We start from the raw sequence: 16,019 nt of genomic DNA on the forward strand, positions 1-16,019 counted from the left end.
TGTGTGCGTATGCCTATGTTTTGTGGGTGAACAAACTCTAAAATTCAGTCTCTTGAATTTACATCCTTATCCAAGGCTGCATGGCTTGAGGCTGGAGGGCCCTGGGCCACTGAGTGGATGCCTTCTTGGGATGGAAGATGGTGAGAGAATCCTCAGTCCTATCCAAATAGTTCCTGGGAGCATCTCTGCCAGCGTCGCCTTAGAAACCAGCTTGGACAGAGGGGCGGGACTGGATGAAGGTGTGGGGGAGGGGTACCAGGTTGCCTGGGTTTGGGGCTCCATTGATTCTGGGGATTTCTCTCACGTCCTGTCCCAGGGTGTGTTTCTCTGCTCACCCCCAATCATCCCCCACCCCCATTCTAAGAGTAGGCGTGGCTGTCTCCCCAGAAGAGAACGCAGTTTGCTGGATGGGGCGGGGGAGGGAGAGGGGGCTCCACCTTGGAGGGGACGGAGAGAGAGGGAGGTGCTAAGGGAGGGGAAAGGGGCGGAGGAAGGAGCCGCATTCCAAGCTCAAGCAAGGGTTGGGACCACTGCCTCTCCCGCCCTCTAGCCACAGTCTCCGCCGGTGCAAAATCTACTCTAGAACTGGGGACTGGGGACGGGTGCCCAGGCCTGGACCCCTGCACTCTGCGTTCTGCCTGCAAGGAACCGTGAGCCTCAGAAGAACAGACGATTCAGCACCTGGACAGTGGTGGTGCCTGGTAGGGAGGTGGGCCGCAGCCGGAACCAGGGAGATGAGATTGGGGAGAGGGTGCTCCTGGGTCTGGAAAGGGTTTGGGGTGATTTGAACCATACCCGGGGCTAGTTAACTGGACATCCAGTTTAGGCACTGGCTGTTCGAGCTGGGCCCGAAGAGGAGAGGACCCGTACTACATCTGTCCCCTTCTCTGTGCCTCTGAGTGCTTAGCTGTTCCCCTCCCCCCACTCCTATCCAGAGGCCCTGCATATTCTTTCTCTGGAGGGGGAGGTGTGGATATATGAGGGAGAAATGAGGAAGATGAAGGGAACTGGGGGTCAGATATAAGGAGAACTGGTAGTAGTGGGTAGTGGTGGGGGTCTGGGAATAGGGGAGAGGGCAATTAGGCCAAATATAGAGTAATAGGGTGGATCAGGGATGAAGAAGATGGAGTGAATGGAGATAAAGATTGAGGGAACTGAGGGTGCCTGAGTTTTGAGGTATGGAAGCCTTTCGGGTAGTGTTGGGGGTTTGAGACCCTAAACAGGCCTGCTCCAGCAGTATTTGGGTATGACTAGAGTAGTATCACTATAGCTGAAACAGCATTCAATCTGATTTTATTGGGGCAGGAGCTTGGGGGTTGGGCTGGGGTGGGGCAGGGTCAATCAGACCTCCTCTCTTCCTTTGTAGACTTTTGGGGATCAGTTCTCATAGGGAATGTTTGTCTGGGACTGGGGTATGGAGAGACCAGCAGCCTCTGGGGGAGGAAGAGGGAAGGATAGGATAGGGTGAAGAAGATAAAAAAGCTTCATTAATCCATATAGTGGGGTGAAATAATTGGACACATCACCAATTTTTGAAGAGCATCCATAAGTTCATTCATTCAACAAACATTTGTTAGGCACCTACTGGGTGTGAGACACTACGAAGTGCTGGTAATTTGAAGACACAACTGAGACTCTCCCCTCAATGAGTTTATATTCTATTGGAGTAAGAAAAATATACTTAGAAAATTAAATGTAAATATGGTCTAGGGAGTGTATGTGTTGGGGGAGGGGGGAAGCATCAGGACTGATCTGGGTTGTGGATGGAGTCCCAGGGCAGGAGGACTGAACTGGATATGAGTCTATAAAGCAAAGGCCCAAGATAAAGGGGTAAAGCAGAATGTGGGTATCTAGGGCGGAACTTGGCTGTGGGAGGGGATTGGGTGACAAAGTCTATATCTGGGAGATAGGGGCAGAAAATGGACAGTATTGTCCAGGGTTTAGGGGGCAAGATTACTATACCTCCTCTCCCCAACTCTCTTGGAAGGCCCGGTCTCCTAAATCTGGTTCTAGGGGCATTAGGAAGAGACCTAGGAACCTTAGATCAGGAAAATATCAGAGCCAGTTAAAGGATAAAATTGGGTCCAGAAGGAAAAGGGGTCTCAGGGTATCTGAAATCAAGACAGAAACAATAATTCAGTTAGACATAAAAATATGAATTTAATAGAGATAGTGAAAAGGAGAAGACAGTTTCTAACTCTAGGAAGGAAGAAAGAGAGACAGAAACAGGCATAGAGGCAGATGGGAATGGACCGGAAGGGAGGAACAGAAAAGAGAAATAGAGAAAGGGAGGACATAGAGACAGAGTCAGAGACTCTTCACTCTTGTCATGCATTTTGGCAATAGCCTTTGATATGGTTTTTCTTCATAGTTCTTTATTTTATTTACTTACATTTTTTCAATTATCAAGATTTTTTTTTTTACATTATCATCCCTACCCATACCCATTGGGGAAAAAAAAAGGACCAGAGAAGAATAGGCAGAGGAAAGGGAATGAGAGCCAAAGAAATTCAGAGAAGGAGACACTGATTCAAAAAGAGGTACAGACAGAGGCAGGCAGAGAAAACAGCATGAGTGGAAAACCTAGCTACCATAAGTTAGAGACAGGTGAGATGAGGGACCTAGAAGTGGAGACATGAATAAAATAATTTTACATGTTCCCTTCCACCCTGGTATACCTAGTATTCTCTAAGTCTCTTTCTGAAAATGAGATTTTCAGTGAGAAACTTTGTAATTGGCTGACAATATTTTGGTGATATGACAACATCCTGAGATCAGTGTTTGAATTATGAGTGAGGAGAATATGTGTTTCAGATAGCAGGACCTGCAGGTCTGGAGTCAAAGAGAACTGAACAGTGGAAGATGATATTGAGTATTATTGCTCTCTCTGGCTCAGTCTCTATTGAGGCCTATAAATAGAAGACTAAGTCCTGGATAAGGGAGAAAGGGGCAAGGTTTTGTCTAGGTGTATATGTACATGAGGTCATGGCCACAACTATGTGTATACAGATCTTTGGATATTTTAAGTGCTTAATAAATGGTTGCTTAATGCATGTGTGACAGAGTGTAATGTATACAGGGAGAGGGGAAGGTGCCAGCCTGTTTTCCTACATGCACCTTAAATCACAGAATCTTAGAACCACAAAATCTTAAGAGCTGGAAGAAGATTCAGGGGTCATATAGTTTAAACTTGAGCATAAATCCTTTCTACAGGATTTTAGATAAGTTATCATCTAGTCTTTTGAGTACTGCAAATGACAGAGTGCTAAACACTTAAAGAAAATCCATTCCACTTTTGGACAGCTGATTTTTAGGAAATTTTTCTTTATATGGAATCAAAATCTCTGAGTTATTCTCACTGATTTGTCTTATTTTTGCCTTCGGGGACTAAGCATAACAAGTTTAATGATTTTTTTTCTGTTTGACATCCCTTCCAGATGGCTGAAGACAACTATCATAGCCTCTATAAGCATTCTGTTTTCTAAGCTAACCATCCCTAATTCTTTCAAGTGATCATTATGTAGCATGGTTTCCAGTTTTTGGTTCCTTCACCATCTGGTCATCATCCTCATGTTTTGGGCCCTCTCTTTTCTCTTTCTTGGTCACCTCATCATCATCCATGGGTTTAAATATCATGCCTATTCAGATGATTCCAAGAACGATATATTTAGATCTAGTATCTCTATTGTGTTCTAGTTCTTTATCATCAACCACCTATTGTATATTTCAAACTCAAAGTGTTGTGGGCCTTTCAAAGTCAACATGTCTAAAACAGAACTCATCTTTCTCTTCTACTCACCTCTTCTATAAACTTTTCTTTTTCTATTGTGTACACTATCACCAGGGTCATAACTTTGGGGTAATCCTCAGCTTCTTACCCTCATCCTTATCTTTTTTTTTTTTTTTTTATGGAGCAGGGCCAGGGGCAGGTAGGGCAATTGGGGTTAAGTAACTTGCTCAAGGTTACATGGCCAGTTATTTGTGTAGGTGCCAAGTATCTGAGCCCAGAACCGATCCCAGGTCTCCTGACACCAGGGCCGGCGCTCTTACTTGGACATTGTATTTTTGTTAATATAGGTTAAGATATCTTTAGATTTTTCACTGTGCTGTCAAATTTGACTTCTATACCACCAAATGGAGTTAGCAGTTCACTAAACTTCTAGTTCTTTTTCACATAAACTATTATCTAGACATCTGTTGCCTCTTCTGTACTTGATTTTTTGAATGCAAAAGTAAGATTTTTATTAGTTTTGACATATCATCCCCACCTTTTGAGGTTCTTTGGCATCCCAGTTCTATAATCCAGTGTATCTTTCCCAGTTTTTTGTGTCATCTGCAAATTTGACAAGTATTTTCTCTATCCTTGATCTAGTAAGCTATTGATAGAAATTTTATATAGTAAAGGGTATATAGGAATCTTATGATATTCTTTATTAAATAAAAATAGAGAGAATTTTTTCAGTATTCACTTGATTATTAACATCAATTGAGGTGTTATCTAAATGGAAGAGGGATGGTGAGGTCCTTTAGAAACTCTGTATTGCAAACGATACCAATTTATGGTGACTGCCAAATACATTACAGAGCCTCCTGAATGAGAAACATGCTTGTTTAAAACAGATTGGTTAAGCAATCTGTATATGACAAAACAAATAGATGACAATGCCTAATATATAGATAAGTAGTTAGAAGACTTGTTTGTTGAGTTAGTATATCAATACTGCCAATAGAGCTGGGCTCAGAAATGAATAAGAAGAAAAGAGCTGGCTAGACTGCATTTGAGAAATGATGTAGTGTTTTTAACAATTCAAAACTGTTTACCGACAGAAAAGCACTTCTTTTTATATCAGTGTTCTTGTGGTGATACTAGATGGTTGAGGTCTCTGAAGGAACACTTCAACATATTTCCAACTATGATCCAGGTTCAAGAAATTAGATGTAAAGTCCTCCAATAGAATGTAAACTCTTTGAGATCAGGAACCATAAATGGTTTCCCCAAGGCAGATGCCCAAAAATGCTTGTTGGAGTGGAAATAGTTGTGTACCTACTTAAATACTTAATTTTGTGATTTCATCAGTTGTGGATATTGTCTCCAATCTTTTGTCAGCCAATCTTTTGCTTTTGTTTTCTTCAAGTATCCATCCAACATGTTGATATCATGCTTGGGCCCTTCCTCATTTTCATTTGATTTCATGAGGACATACTGTATTTAACCTCACAATAGTTGCAGATTTTATGCCAATTTTTTTTTTTTGCAAAAAAGTGGGGTGTGACCATTATGTAATTAAAAAAAAAGCCTGTATTGCTTAAAGATCATTTTATTTAAAGATCAGTTTATTACTAAACTGTCTTTAGTGCAAGATTAGGATGAATGGAATACTTGCAAATGTATGTTAAAATTGAATATTGACAAAGTACATGCACTGAGAATTCTAGGTTTACAGCTTATAATGTGTGAGAGATAAATACATATCCATGTGCCATTGTTGCTCTGTTTACCTTTTATGTGGCATGATGAACACATATGTAACATTATGCCATGTGACAATTATGCATGATGAATTTTTGGACTAAAAAACAGTGCAACAGTTATGTGGTTGTAGTAATTATGTAGTGAAATATGGTGGGCTTTTCAACAGTAATTCTTCACTCTTGTCATGCATTTTGGCAATAGCCTTTGATATGGTTTTTCTTCATAGTTCTTTATCTTATTTACTTACATTTTTCAACTATCAAGATTTTTTTTTTTTTACATTATCATCCCTACCCATACCCATTGGGGAAAAAAAAGAAAAAGGAAGAAACATAGAATTCTTATATGAGTAGAATCAAACAAAACAATGCTGACTGTGTTCAAAAATGCATTTCTCATTCTGCATATTAGTCTGTTATCTCTTTCTGCTGATGTAGGCAGTATTCTTCTTCATTGATGCTCTGGAATCATGATTGTTCATTTTATTGATAAGCATTTAAAGTTTTTCAGAATTGTTAATTTTTATAATATTGATATCATGTATAAATTGTCCTTCTAGCTCTGCTCACTTCACTCTGAATAGTTCATTCAAGTCTGCTCAGGGCTCTCTTTCTTCATTTCTTACAGAATAATAGCAAATTTCTTCTATGATACAAATATAGTCTTTGTTCCTAAACCAGGGAGGGTCAAAACAGAGAAAGAAATTAGAGATTAATATCTCTAATGAATGTTGATGGAAAAAATTTAAATAAAATATTATCAGAGACTATGGAAATAAATCACAAATATACATGATCAGGTTGGATTAATACCAGGAATGCTATTAGGTGCACAATTTTATAAACATGATTACATACAGTTATATAGTTTTATAAATATAATTGACCACATTAATAACAAGAACATAAAAATTATATTATTATATCAATAGATAAATAAAAGCTTTTGACAAAATTAAATACACATTTCTGTTAAAGACTCTAGAAAAAAGCAATGAGTGTACTTTTCTTTAGTGTGGTAAATAATAACTTTTTAAAACCAAGAGCAAACATAATGTATAATAGGGATGAGCTACATTCTTTTCCAGTGAAATTAAGGATGAAGCAACAAGGTCCATTGCCACAACTTCTATTTGACATAATTCTAGAAATGCTAGGTATGCAATAAGACAAGAAAACCCACCTATCATACATCTCTCCATTGCCCTCTGAGTGATACTTAGCTTTAATCCTTTATAGACTAGAGTGCTCTAGGACTCAGGATCCTTCAACAACACCATAAAAAAATTGGTATTACAAAGATGGGTCTTTTCTTTAGGGAGAAGACTGTTGCAGGACTCTGCAATTGCCTATAGTCTGTTCTTCTCCTGTCCAGCCTAATCCTCTTCTTTAATTCTGAACCCAAATTGTCCTTTTGCAGTGTCTGTCCAAAGTTATGTGTACCGATGAGTGAATTCCATAGGCTGTCCATCATAATCCAGTTCTGTGTAAGTTGTTAGGTGTATCACCAATACAATATTCACAGTGCCTATGGTAGCTATGAACATGCCAGCATAATTCTGAATCAGAAAGCATAATAGACTCTATGTAAGGAAGACAGAACCAAAACATTTATTCAAACACCAGAAAGCCAAGTCCCCAAACCAGAAAGCCAAATCCATTGTAGCAACGAAGAAATCTATGCACAATAACACCCGAGGGCAACTTCATGAAAGAGGGTCATCCCCAAGTCTTCCCCCTGCTAGGGCCTTCCTACAAATGAACACTTACAGCTCACTGCCTACTTCCTCTCTCTCCCTCAGCTCTAACTACTCTGATCAACTTCCTCTTGGCTCTGCTCCACCCTCCCTGCTCCATTGTTCAACAAGCTTCTCCCACCACAGATTCATGTGACTCAGGCTTCCATGTGACTCAAGCAGGTCACATGGGCCTATTATTGGATGGGAAAGATCTTCCCATTTACATTACCATTACATTCAGCCCCAAGATCTTTTGGATCCATTACATGCATTACATAAATGGGAGTTTAGGAGTAACTGGTGTCAACAGAACTTTCCAACAATATAACAGAGATAACACAAAATAAGCACATAAAACAATGTCTTAGAGTTGGGCTTGAGCACAAGCACCCCATCATTTCCCTCTTGAATGAATGGGGCCCCAAATCTTGCGGTAAGGGGCAATGGTCTCTTCTTCCATAGCTACTTCCTACTGAAATTGGATGTAGAGCTATCCTGTTCCAAGAGTTCCCATGCAAGAGGTCAGTTCTTTAGCTGGCATCTGGAGCTTGGTCGATGCCAGGTCTAAGGGTGACACATCATAGTTGTTGACAGGAGGTGACTTCTGACTTAAGTGATCAGGTATCTGCAGGTGGAGGTAGTAAGCCTGCAGGAAACAAATCTAGCAAACAGGTTTAACAAACAAAAAGCCAAAAAGAAACAAGAAGACAATAACCAGAAGTAAGGTAGATATAGGGTCAGCTGTGCTTCTGGAGTCAATGAAATCCACTATTACAGCCTTATTCATTGTTGTTTACTGTTTTCTAATTTGCAGTTTTGGGATCATCATTCTGGCTGGAGATATACTTTCTTTAATCTGAACTGGGGCCTGGCCAATTTTCTATCTTCCCCACAGGTGTAACGAACTTGAATATAATGTTTCAGGAGGATTTGTAGGGTCAGTTCTTAATTTCCTGCTCAGTATAATATTAAGCCCCTTTTCTTGGTACATCTTATGCAGTTCTTCAGTTGGAATGCCATCTATTCTTTTAAAATCTACCCTTGCTCCCAATAGAGCAGTGAACAATTCTCTTCTTGTCAATCTATTCTGACTTTGAATCCACTGGTCATTTACTCTTCTCTCTCAAGGAAATTTATCTTTTTCCCATCCCCCCAAATCACTCAACTGTGAAATCTTATCCAGCACCTCCAAAAGAGGGTGACCTATCTCACCAATCAGTAGAGTCAGAATTAGGTGCTCCTGCTGGAGGAGCCACCTTCACTATGATATTTCTTTGAGAAACTGCTAAGGGGATATTGTGATACACATTTGTGTCTCCGACCATGATTACTATCTTCATTACCTCTTCCTTTAACTTTCTCATAAAGTCTCTAAGAGAATACCAGGGTCTCCCTCCACTAGGCCACATAGAATCAGTGGGATACATTTAATTGCATCCCTTGGCAGCTAAAGCTAGCACATTAGTTCCATTGTTACCTCCTTGCATATGATAATCCCTAAAAGCTTGCTACACAAAAGGATTCTAATACCTATAAATTTCAAGCATTCTACACTATCTATTGATGCGCCTCTGGCCCCTTCATCACTGATTCTCACTATCCAAGACACTAATGATTCTCCCATCCTTTCTGTGAATCAACTTAATATATCGGTGACCTCCTGCTGAGTTAAAAATCCTCAATTACCTCCCTAAACACTGTGTGGCCTCCCTGGTTGTCCTGCTTTCTTCTTAGTATGGGGCAAACATCTGTACTTGTAAAAGCCTCCTCATCTAACTTTGTTTCATTTTCCTCCCACATATTCTCCTGGCAATTGGTGGGGCCCCAACTAGGTCCACTTGTGTAAGTCTGCATGCATGTTCCTTTTTGCTAAATTTTTTCTTCGTTTTCTGAGCCAAACTCACAAAGGCTCTCTCTTTTGCTACCTGACTAGCTTGCTGTTTTAAAGGAGAGGCCAAATGCTGTGGCATAGAAAGATTCTCATGCAAACCAGCTAACTCCCTTTCCATCTGAACTTTCTTTTCCAGCAGCTTGTCTCTGCTTTTACACAAAAAGTGATAACTTGCTAGCAAGGCCCAGTCTGTCCAACAAACCCCTGCCAGTTCTTTCCCCGATTCTATTGATATTCCTTGCAAACATCTTTCCAAATCTCTAGGTTCTTCTTTCTGTAGCCTCAATTCCATTTTCACAAAGCCCTGTGCTTTTAGCCCATTCTGTTGCTAGAGAGGAATAAGGTAAATCCTCCCTTCCTGGGATATCCATTTCTCTCTCTAAAGCTCTCCTGCCTCCAAATAGAGGTCTGATATTTTGTGATCCCATCCTCATTGCCAAATGTAGCAGCAATGCAATATTCACAGTGCCTATGGCAGCTATGAATATACCAGTGTAATTCTGAATTGCAAAATATAACAGACTCTCCACATGGAAGACAGAACCAAAACATATATTCAGACATCAGAAAGCCAAATCCCAACACCAGAAAGCCAAATCCATTATAGCAACAAAGAAATCTATACACAATAACACTGTAGGGGGCACCACCATCCTCAAGCCTTCCCCTTGCTAGGGCTTTTCCACAAATTAAAACTCACAGTTCAATGCCTACTTTCTCTCCCTCAGCTCTAACTACTCTGACCAACTTCCTCTGGGCTCTGCTTCACCCTTCCTGCTGCACTCTTCCTGCTCCATTGTTCAGCAGGCTCCTCCCACCACAGACTCATGTGACTCAGGTTTCCATATGACTCAAGCAGGTCACATGGGCCTATTAATGGATGGGGAAATCTTTCCCAATATATTTTGTATTGTTTGTTGTTTCCTTTGTTTATATTCCATTTTTTAAATATGAGCAATTCATCTTAAAATGTCAAGTTGGGTTGTTTTAACTGAACGCTGTAAAAATAAGAACATTTTTATTCTTCTAGCTTTGCATTAATTTTGATCTTTCCTCTAACAAGTCAATGATCTGACTATATAAAGACTACTGATGAAAATGACTTTTATATCAATAATTTCATTTCCTAATTGTCAAGTTTATTTATTTTCATGTTTTGTGATGTTATTTAGTGCTCATCATGTTCTGTACTTAGTGAATCTTCTTTTGAATAAAATATTAATAGTGTATATGTGTGGGACTTCTATGCAGTCCATAAGTCTTTGGCAACTCTCTTTCTTTTTATTGACCCATAGCTACATAGTCAGTGAGGGAGGCTGTTGAAATTGGTACTACATTTTTCCCCATTGTAAAAAAAAAATTTTAGTCCCTTGAAAAATAATTGGGGGGGGGGTGCTTCACAACAAATCTATGTTTATGATATGTACTATATAAAAATACAGATTCATTGCATATTATTTATAAGATTATTATATATTAATATAATTTATATATTTATGGTATATACTATATGTAAATCTATCTTTTTTTTTATAATGTAAAGCACCACTTGGTAGGCAGCTTTAATGAGAAAAAAATACAATATTGTAATAGTGATAATATTTAAATATGATAACAGTAGATAATCAGTAACACTGAATATACATATCAAAAAGTACAAAGCAACATTTGCTATCATTCAGCAATGTTTACATCTAGCAGAATGACTAACTACTCTTTCTGCTACATTGTAATTTAGCCTGTTTATAGATTGGTTGTTCCTAATTCTTTTATGATCCATTGATCTTTCTACATCTATATCTAAGTTGCTTGATAGCACAGGCTCACTACTATTATTATTTTTTTCTTTTTGGAGGGGGGAAGGCAGGACAATTGGGGTTAGGTGACTTGCCCAAGGTCACATGGCTAGTAAGTGTTAAGAGTCTAAGTCCTGATTTGAACTCAGGTCCTCCTGACTCCAGGACTAGTGTTCTATTCACTGTGCCACCTAGCCTCCCTTCCCACTACTATCATTTCTAAACTGTTATCTCTTTATTCTAAAAGACTTTACAAATTAGATTTTTGGCAGTAAATGTACTGCCTCTGGCTTCTGCCCTTACCCCTCCCCGATCCAATCCTTGTCCGAACTGGGGTCCTCCTTAGCCCTAGGCAAAATGATCAGGTCTTTATATAATGGTGTTTGCTTTACTCTGTGGAGGGCCTTTGTCAGAAATTCTTCCATGCTGCTACACCTTCCAAACTGGAGCACCAGAGGCCATGCCTGAAAACAGTTAAGCAATTTGACTTAGCATTCCCTGAAACCTTGTGTCCTCATTTTCACCCTGGTCATATTCTACTCTGTATGCCATCTCCCTCCTCCAGAGAAATATACCTAAATACCACTACCACTGCCTCTTTAAAAGAGTATGCTAATGGATTACTCCCCATCTTTGAGACTTGCTAGACCATAATTCCCTCCCCTCGAGATCAAATACATATATACATACACATACATATGCATATGCATATATACACACATATGCACATATATACATATACATATAGTCTCCTCATTAGAATATAAGCTCCCTTCTCTCTCCTATTTGCATCCTAAGCCCTCTGCATAGGGCTTGGAACATTATGAATGGTTAATAAAAAATTTTCACTCATTCTGTAGTGACTGGAAAGCAAGCTGGGCTTCAACCTTCCTAAGCTGCTGCTTCAATGTAGTATTTTACTTTTGAACTTCTTTTAACAAATGTCTTTTGTATTAAGGTGGCATTTTGTTTCAGTTTCTGAACATCTCTTTTATTTACTATATGAGCATCTCAAATTCTTATAAATGTGTGTCTTTGTGCTATCTTATTTTTCAATTTCTTTTTCAACTAAGATCTCCTGTTTAAGCTTTTCTGTTTACCAATTTCTCCAATATTTTCTGAACACCAAAGTGTTGGATCCCATCAGTGCATCTGGCATTTTGGCATGATCCAGTAGATTGGGAGATTTAATTCATGGATTATTGCTTGATCTCTCTAGCCCTTACCTTCACTGAGTCCTTTGGCTTTTATTTTTAATATTCATATATGATATTTGTTTTTATTCTCTGAGTCCACTTCTAAAATCAGTAAACCTCTATAAATTTTTTTTATCTCAATACTTATTAAACCTATCAATCTCCATGCATAGTGATAATATAAAATTTCTAAGTATCAAACTAATAATGCTAAATTTTTATTTAGGTAGCTAGGGGGCATAGTGGATAGAGCAGTGGGCCTGGAGTCAGGGAGATCTGAATTCAAATATGGCTTTACACAGTTATTAGCTGTGTGAACTTGGGCCAAGTCAGTTAATTTTTGTTGTTTGCTTTATTTTCCTTATCTGTAAATAATAATAGCACCTGCCTTCCAGGAGACTTATAAGGATCAAAGAAATAACATTAGTAAAGCATTCTATAAACCTTAAAGTGCTATATATATAGCTATAAATGCTAGCTATTATTATCATTAAGCATATAATATATACAGTAATAAATAGTTGAATGATAGTTATAAGTAATTAATTGTAGTAAATAAAACAAGTAAAACAAGCAAGTTAATATCAGCAACACTGTCAATTACTTTGTATTTATGATTCTATGAGAAAATGCCTATAGGAAAGGAAAAAAATATCATCAAAAAATTCCCACTCTAAGGAGGTAAAAAAGTTTGAGAATGGTATTAATATTTCCCGTTTACAAAATGAAAGTTTGGATTAAATGATCTTTAATGTGCCTACCAGCTTCAAGTTCTAATCAATTAGAGGATCTTAGAAGTGATTCTCTTTGGCCTCCAGAGCTCCCCAGAGACTGAAACTCATATGGGGACATTTTGAGGACATTTATGGGGATAAAGGCCAACTGTTGTTGGAAGAAAACTTAACCCTGGTGTCTCCTTAGGTAAGCTTGTAGGAAGTGGGAAAGAGGACTGATAGACTTAGGGAAATGAGACTGCAGGTTTTGAGGGATTGGGAAGCAGAGGGAGTAAAGGTGACTGTTGCTAAGGGATCTCTGGAGTGTAGAGGGAGACTAAGGCCGTGGGGCATGAATATAGGGTATGACCAGGAGATAGATAGAGGATCGAATACTGAAAACATATTAGTGATGGGAGAAAATCCCTGGTTGGGGAGCCTGCTGTGTTGACCATTCATTTGGAGGAAGAAGCCACCTTAACCTAAGTCCCTGGTCCCTGAGTGAGGGGAGGGTCTGAATAAGGGTTAGGATCAGAGATTGCCTTGTCCCTAAGGCAGGTTGGTGTAGCTAAGACCATGTCCTGATGCCATCACCATGTTTTTTTTTATGGTTTTCCTCAGGTGGTGTGCTTGGGCTCACATCAAGGTCCAACTATGTGAAGGGTCCGAAGGAGTGGATACCAGACAGGTGGAAACCCATAAAGAAGCTCCAGAGCATTGCTGTGGTCCCACCCAGGCCTCACCTTATTCTCATCCCCAGATATTTGGAAGGTTTCCCCTTAGCACAAGAAGACAGTGTATTGCATCCCCATTCCTGAAGAAGACGTCTTCCATCCTCTCTGGTGTGATGGATGAATGCCCTGGATCAGACTTCGTCTGGAGCATGCTTGGAGTATACTGAGTGCTGAAGAAGTCCTTTATCTCTGACTTACCTCAGGTTCTTTGTGAATAGGGGGCTGACCGCAGGTCCTAGGGCCTCAGGGTAAGACTTCAAACTCTTGAGATATAGAAACCTGACTTCAAGCTCCAGAAGGGACTTGGTGGGTTGACTTTAGGTTTCAAGGGTTTAGAAAGTCAATTTCAGACCCCAGCCTGCATCTTTGGCCCTCAAATGTGAGGTTCTTGGAGGAGGGGAGGGAGGCCAAGAAGTGGTTAAGGCTCACCATGGTGCTTCCACCACCAGACAAGCGCCACGTGTGCCTGACCACAGTGGTCATCATGAGTAGCATGGCCTTCATGGACGCCTACCTTGTGGAGCAGAGCCAGGGCCCACGGAAGATTGGTGTGTGTATCATCGTGCTGGTGGGTGATGTGTGCTTCTTGCTTGTCCTGCGCTATGTGGCCGTGTGGGTTGGGGCTGAGGTGCGTACTGCAAAGCGTGGCTATGCCATGATCCTCTGGTTCCTCTATATCTTTGTGCTACAGATCAAGCTTTACTTCATTTTCCAGAACTACAAGGCTGCCCGACGTGGTGCTGCTGATCCAGTTGCACGTAAGGCGCTGACACTTCTATTGTCTGTGTGTGTGCCAGGACTCTTCCTGCTGCTTGTGGCCCTGGACAGCATGGAGTACGTGCGCACTTTCCGCAAAAAGGAGGATCTGCGTGGCCGCCTCTTCTGGGTGGCCTTGGATCTGCTGGACTTGCTGGACATTCAGGCAAACCTTTGGGAGCCTCCACGCACAGGGCTGCCTCTCTGGGCTGAGGGTCTTATGTTTTTCTACTGCTACATGTTGCTGCTTATCCTGCCCTGTGTGTCACTCAGTGAGATCAGCATGCAGGGTGAGCATATTTCCCCTCAGAAGATGATGCTCTACCCTGTGCTCAGCCTGGTCACTGTCAATGTGGTCACTGTCTTGGTGCGTGCTGCCAACATGGTGCTCTTCCATGACAGCCGAGTCTCTACTATCTTCATTGGCAAGAATGTGGTAGCGTTGGCTACTAAGACCTGTACCTTCTTGGAGTATCGGCGCCAGGTTCGCGACTTCCCACCCCCTCATGGGGCACTTGCCCTTGAATTGCAACCACCTCAACCCCCCCCACCCCAATTGCTGCACAACTCAGTGCCTCATGCACCACCTATTCACAGTGGCCCTGGTGTCCCCCATGGGCCTTCCCCTACTCGGGACACACTAGACACGTGACAGGTACTGCCTACTGTGGCCCCTGCTCGTGTGGATGAAGCTCGGGCACATGAATCTATGGAGGGACTGGTGGGTGGGCAAGGAGCACATGTGGTTTGCATGGGACAGCAGGGCTAGAACCAGAATGGGAGGAGCTCCCACCTTCCCTATAATCAGGCTCAGCCTGGGATCCCTGAAGCCTCTTCATCTCAGGAATAATCTGGGGTGTCCCTGAAAACCAAATGGATCCTCCAATCCCTGGACCACCCTCCCTGGGCCAGAGAACTTCCCAGGGCACTTTAAGGACTGCCAGGGCTACTTAATCCAGGCCAGGCTAATTGAGCTGTAGCCCTGGGAATGAATCTTCTCTTTGCTGGACAGAGAGGGCAAAGGGAGGATAAGAGTGCTTCTCATGTTCCCTGAATTTAGGCCTGTGGATCTGTCATTTTAAAAACTCCTTTACAATTTTCTACTCCAAGACTGGGCCTTCAGAGTCAATATTCAATAATTTTAGGCCCCAGGGTACTTTGGGGATTCAGAGATTGCCTCATAGTATATGAGATGCATGTGACAGATTGGCTGTACGGATGGGCAGCTGGTGGCTCTATGGGGGTGATAAAGATGCAGCTTCCTATTTCTCTGTCTTTAGGATTTCCTAATCTGTCTGCTCTGGGTCGTTAGCATTTTCCCTGGGAGATGTTCGCATCTTACTGAGACATAACCCAATATACTCCAGACACATCCTATCCCAAAGGCCTTCAGTATATAGGTTACCCATCTGTCCTAGCTAGACCTTTGCTGAATTCATTCACAAATATAAAAGTTTCATGGTCCCCGAAGCCAGCTTTTCTCTTGTCTAGTCACCAGGATGCTATTCTTCATTCCTGTTCCTACCTCTGACCTATTTGAAGAGCTCTGATCCAGGAATTTCAGAACAGGGCCCTTTAATAGTCTCATTCCCTCTGGGAAGCTACTGAATGACTCCTGAGTATTTAGCCCCAGAGAAAATGGCCTGAGATTGAACCCTGATCCTGTCTCAGAGAGAACCCCAACTTTGGTTATTGACTAAGTTTCTTTGCTCAAGAATGAAC

General features: G+C 41.1%; 1 protein-coding gene across 3 annotated transcripts; it reads left to right on the plus strand.

The window, feature by feature from the left end:
* Window positions 1–468: 468 nt before the first annotated feature.
* TMEM121 (transmembrane protein 121) lies at window positions 469–16,013 on the plus strand. Of its 3 annotated transcripts, XM_069103898.1 has the most exons (3): window positions 469–701; window positions 13,429–13,789; window positions 13,991–16,013. In XM_069103898.1, the coding sequence occupies exon 3, from the start codon at window positions 14,026–14,028 to the stop codon at window positions 14,947–14,949; it is 924 nt and encodes a 307-aa protein (XP_068959999.1). In that variant the 5' UTR covers window positions 469–701; window positions 13,429–13,789; window positions 13,991–14,025; the 3' UTR covers window positions 14,950–16,013. The 3 variants fall into 3 exon arrangements, with proteins under 3 accessions (XP_068959999.1, XP_068959998.1, XP_068959997.1); XM_069103897.1 differs by having other exon boundaries at window positions 469–709; window positions 13,429–16,013; XM_069103896.1 differs by having other exon boundaries at window positions 13,429–16,013.
* Window positions 16,014–16,019: the final 6 nt, after the last annotated feature.

Source organism: Petaurus breviceps, unplaced genomic scaffold (genome assembly GCF_028583685.1).
Source record: "Petaurus breviceps papuanus isolate PSGF00001 unplaced genomic scaffold, PetGlider_PUasm1.0 64, whole genome shotgun sequence".
NCBI classification, from domain to species: domain Eukaryota; kingdom Metazoa; phylum Chordata; class Mammalia; order Diprotodontia; family Petauridae; genus Petaurus; species Petaurus breviceps.

Excerpts from the sequence above, each read along its gene's own strand:
- TMEM121 (XM_069103897.1), top strand. The coding sequence starts at position 13,972 with ATGGTGCTTCCACCACCAGACAAGCGCCACGTGTGCCTGACCACAGTG.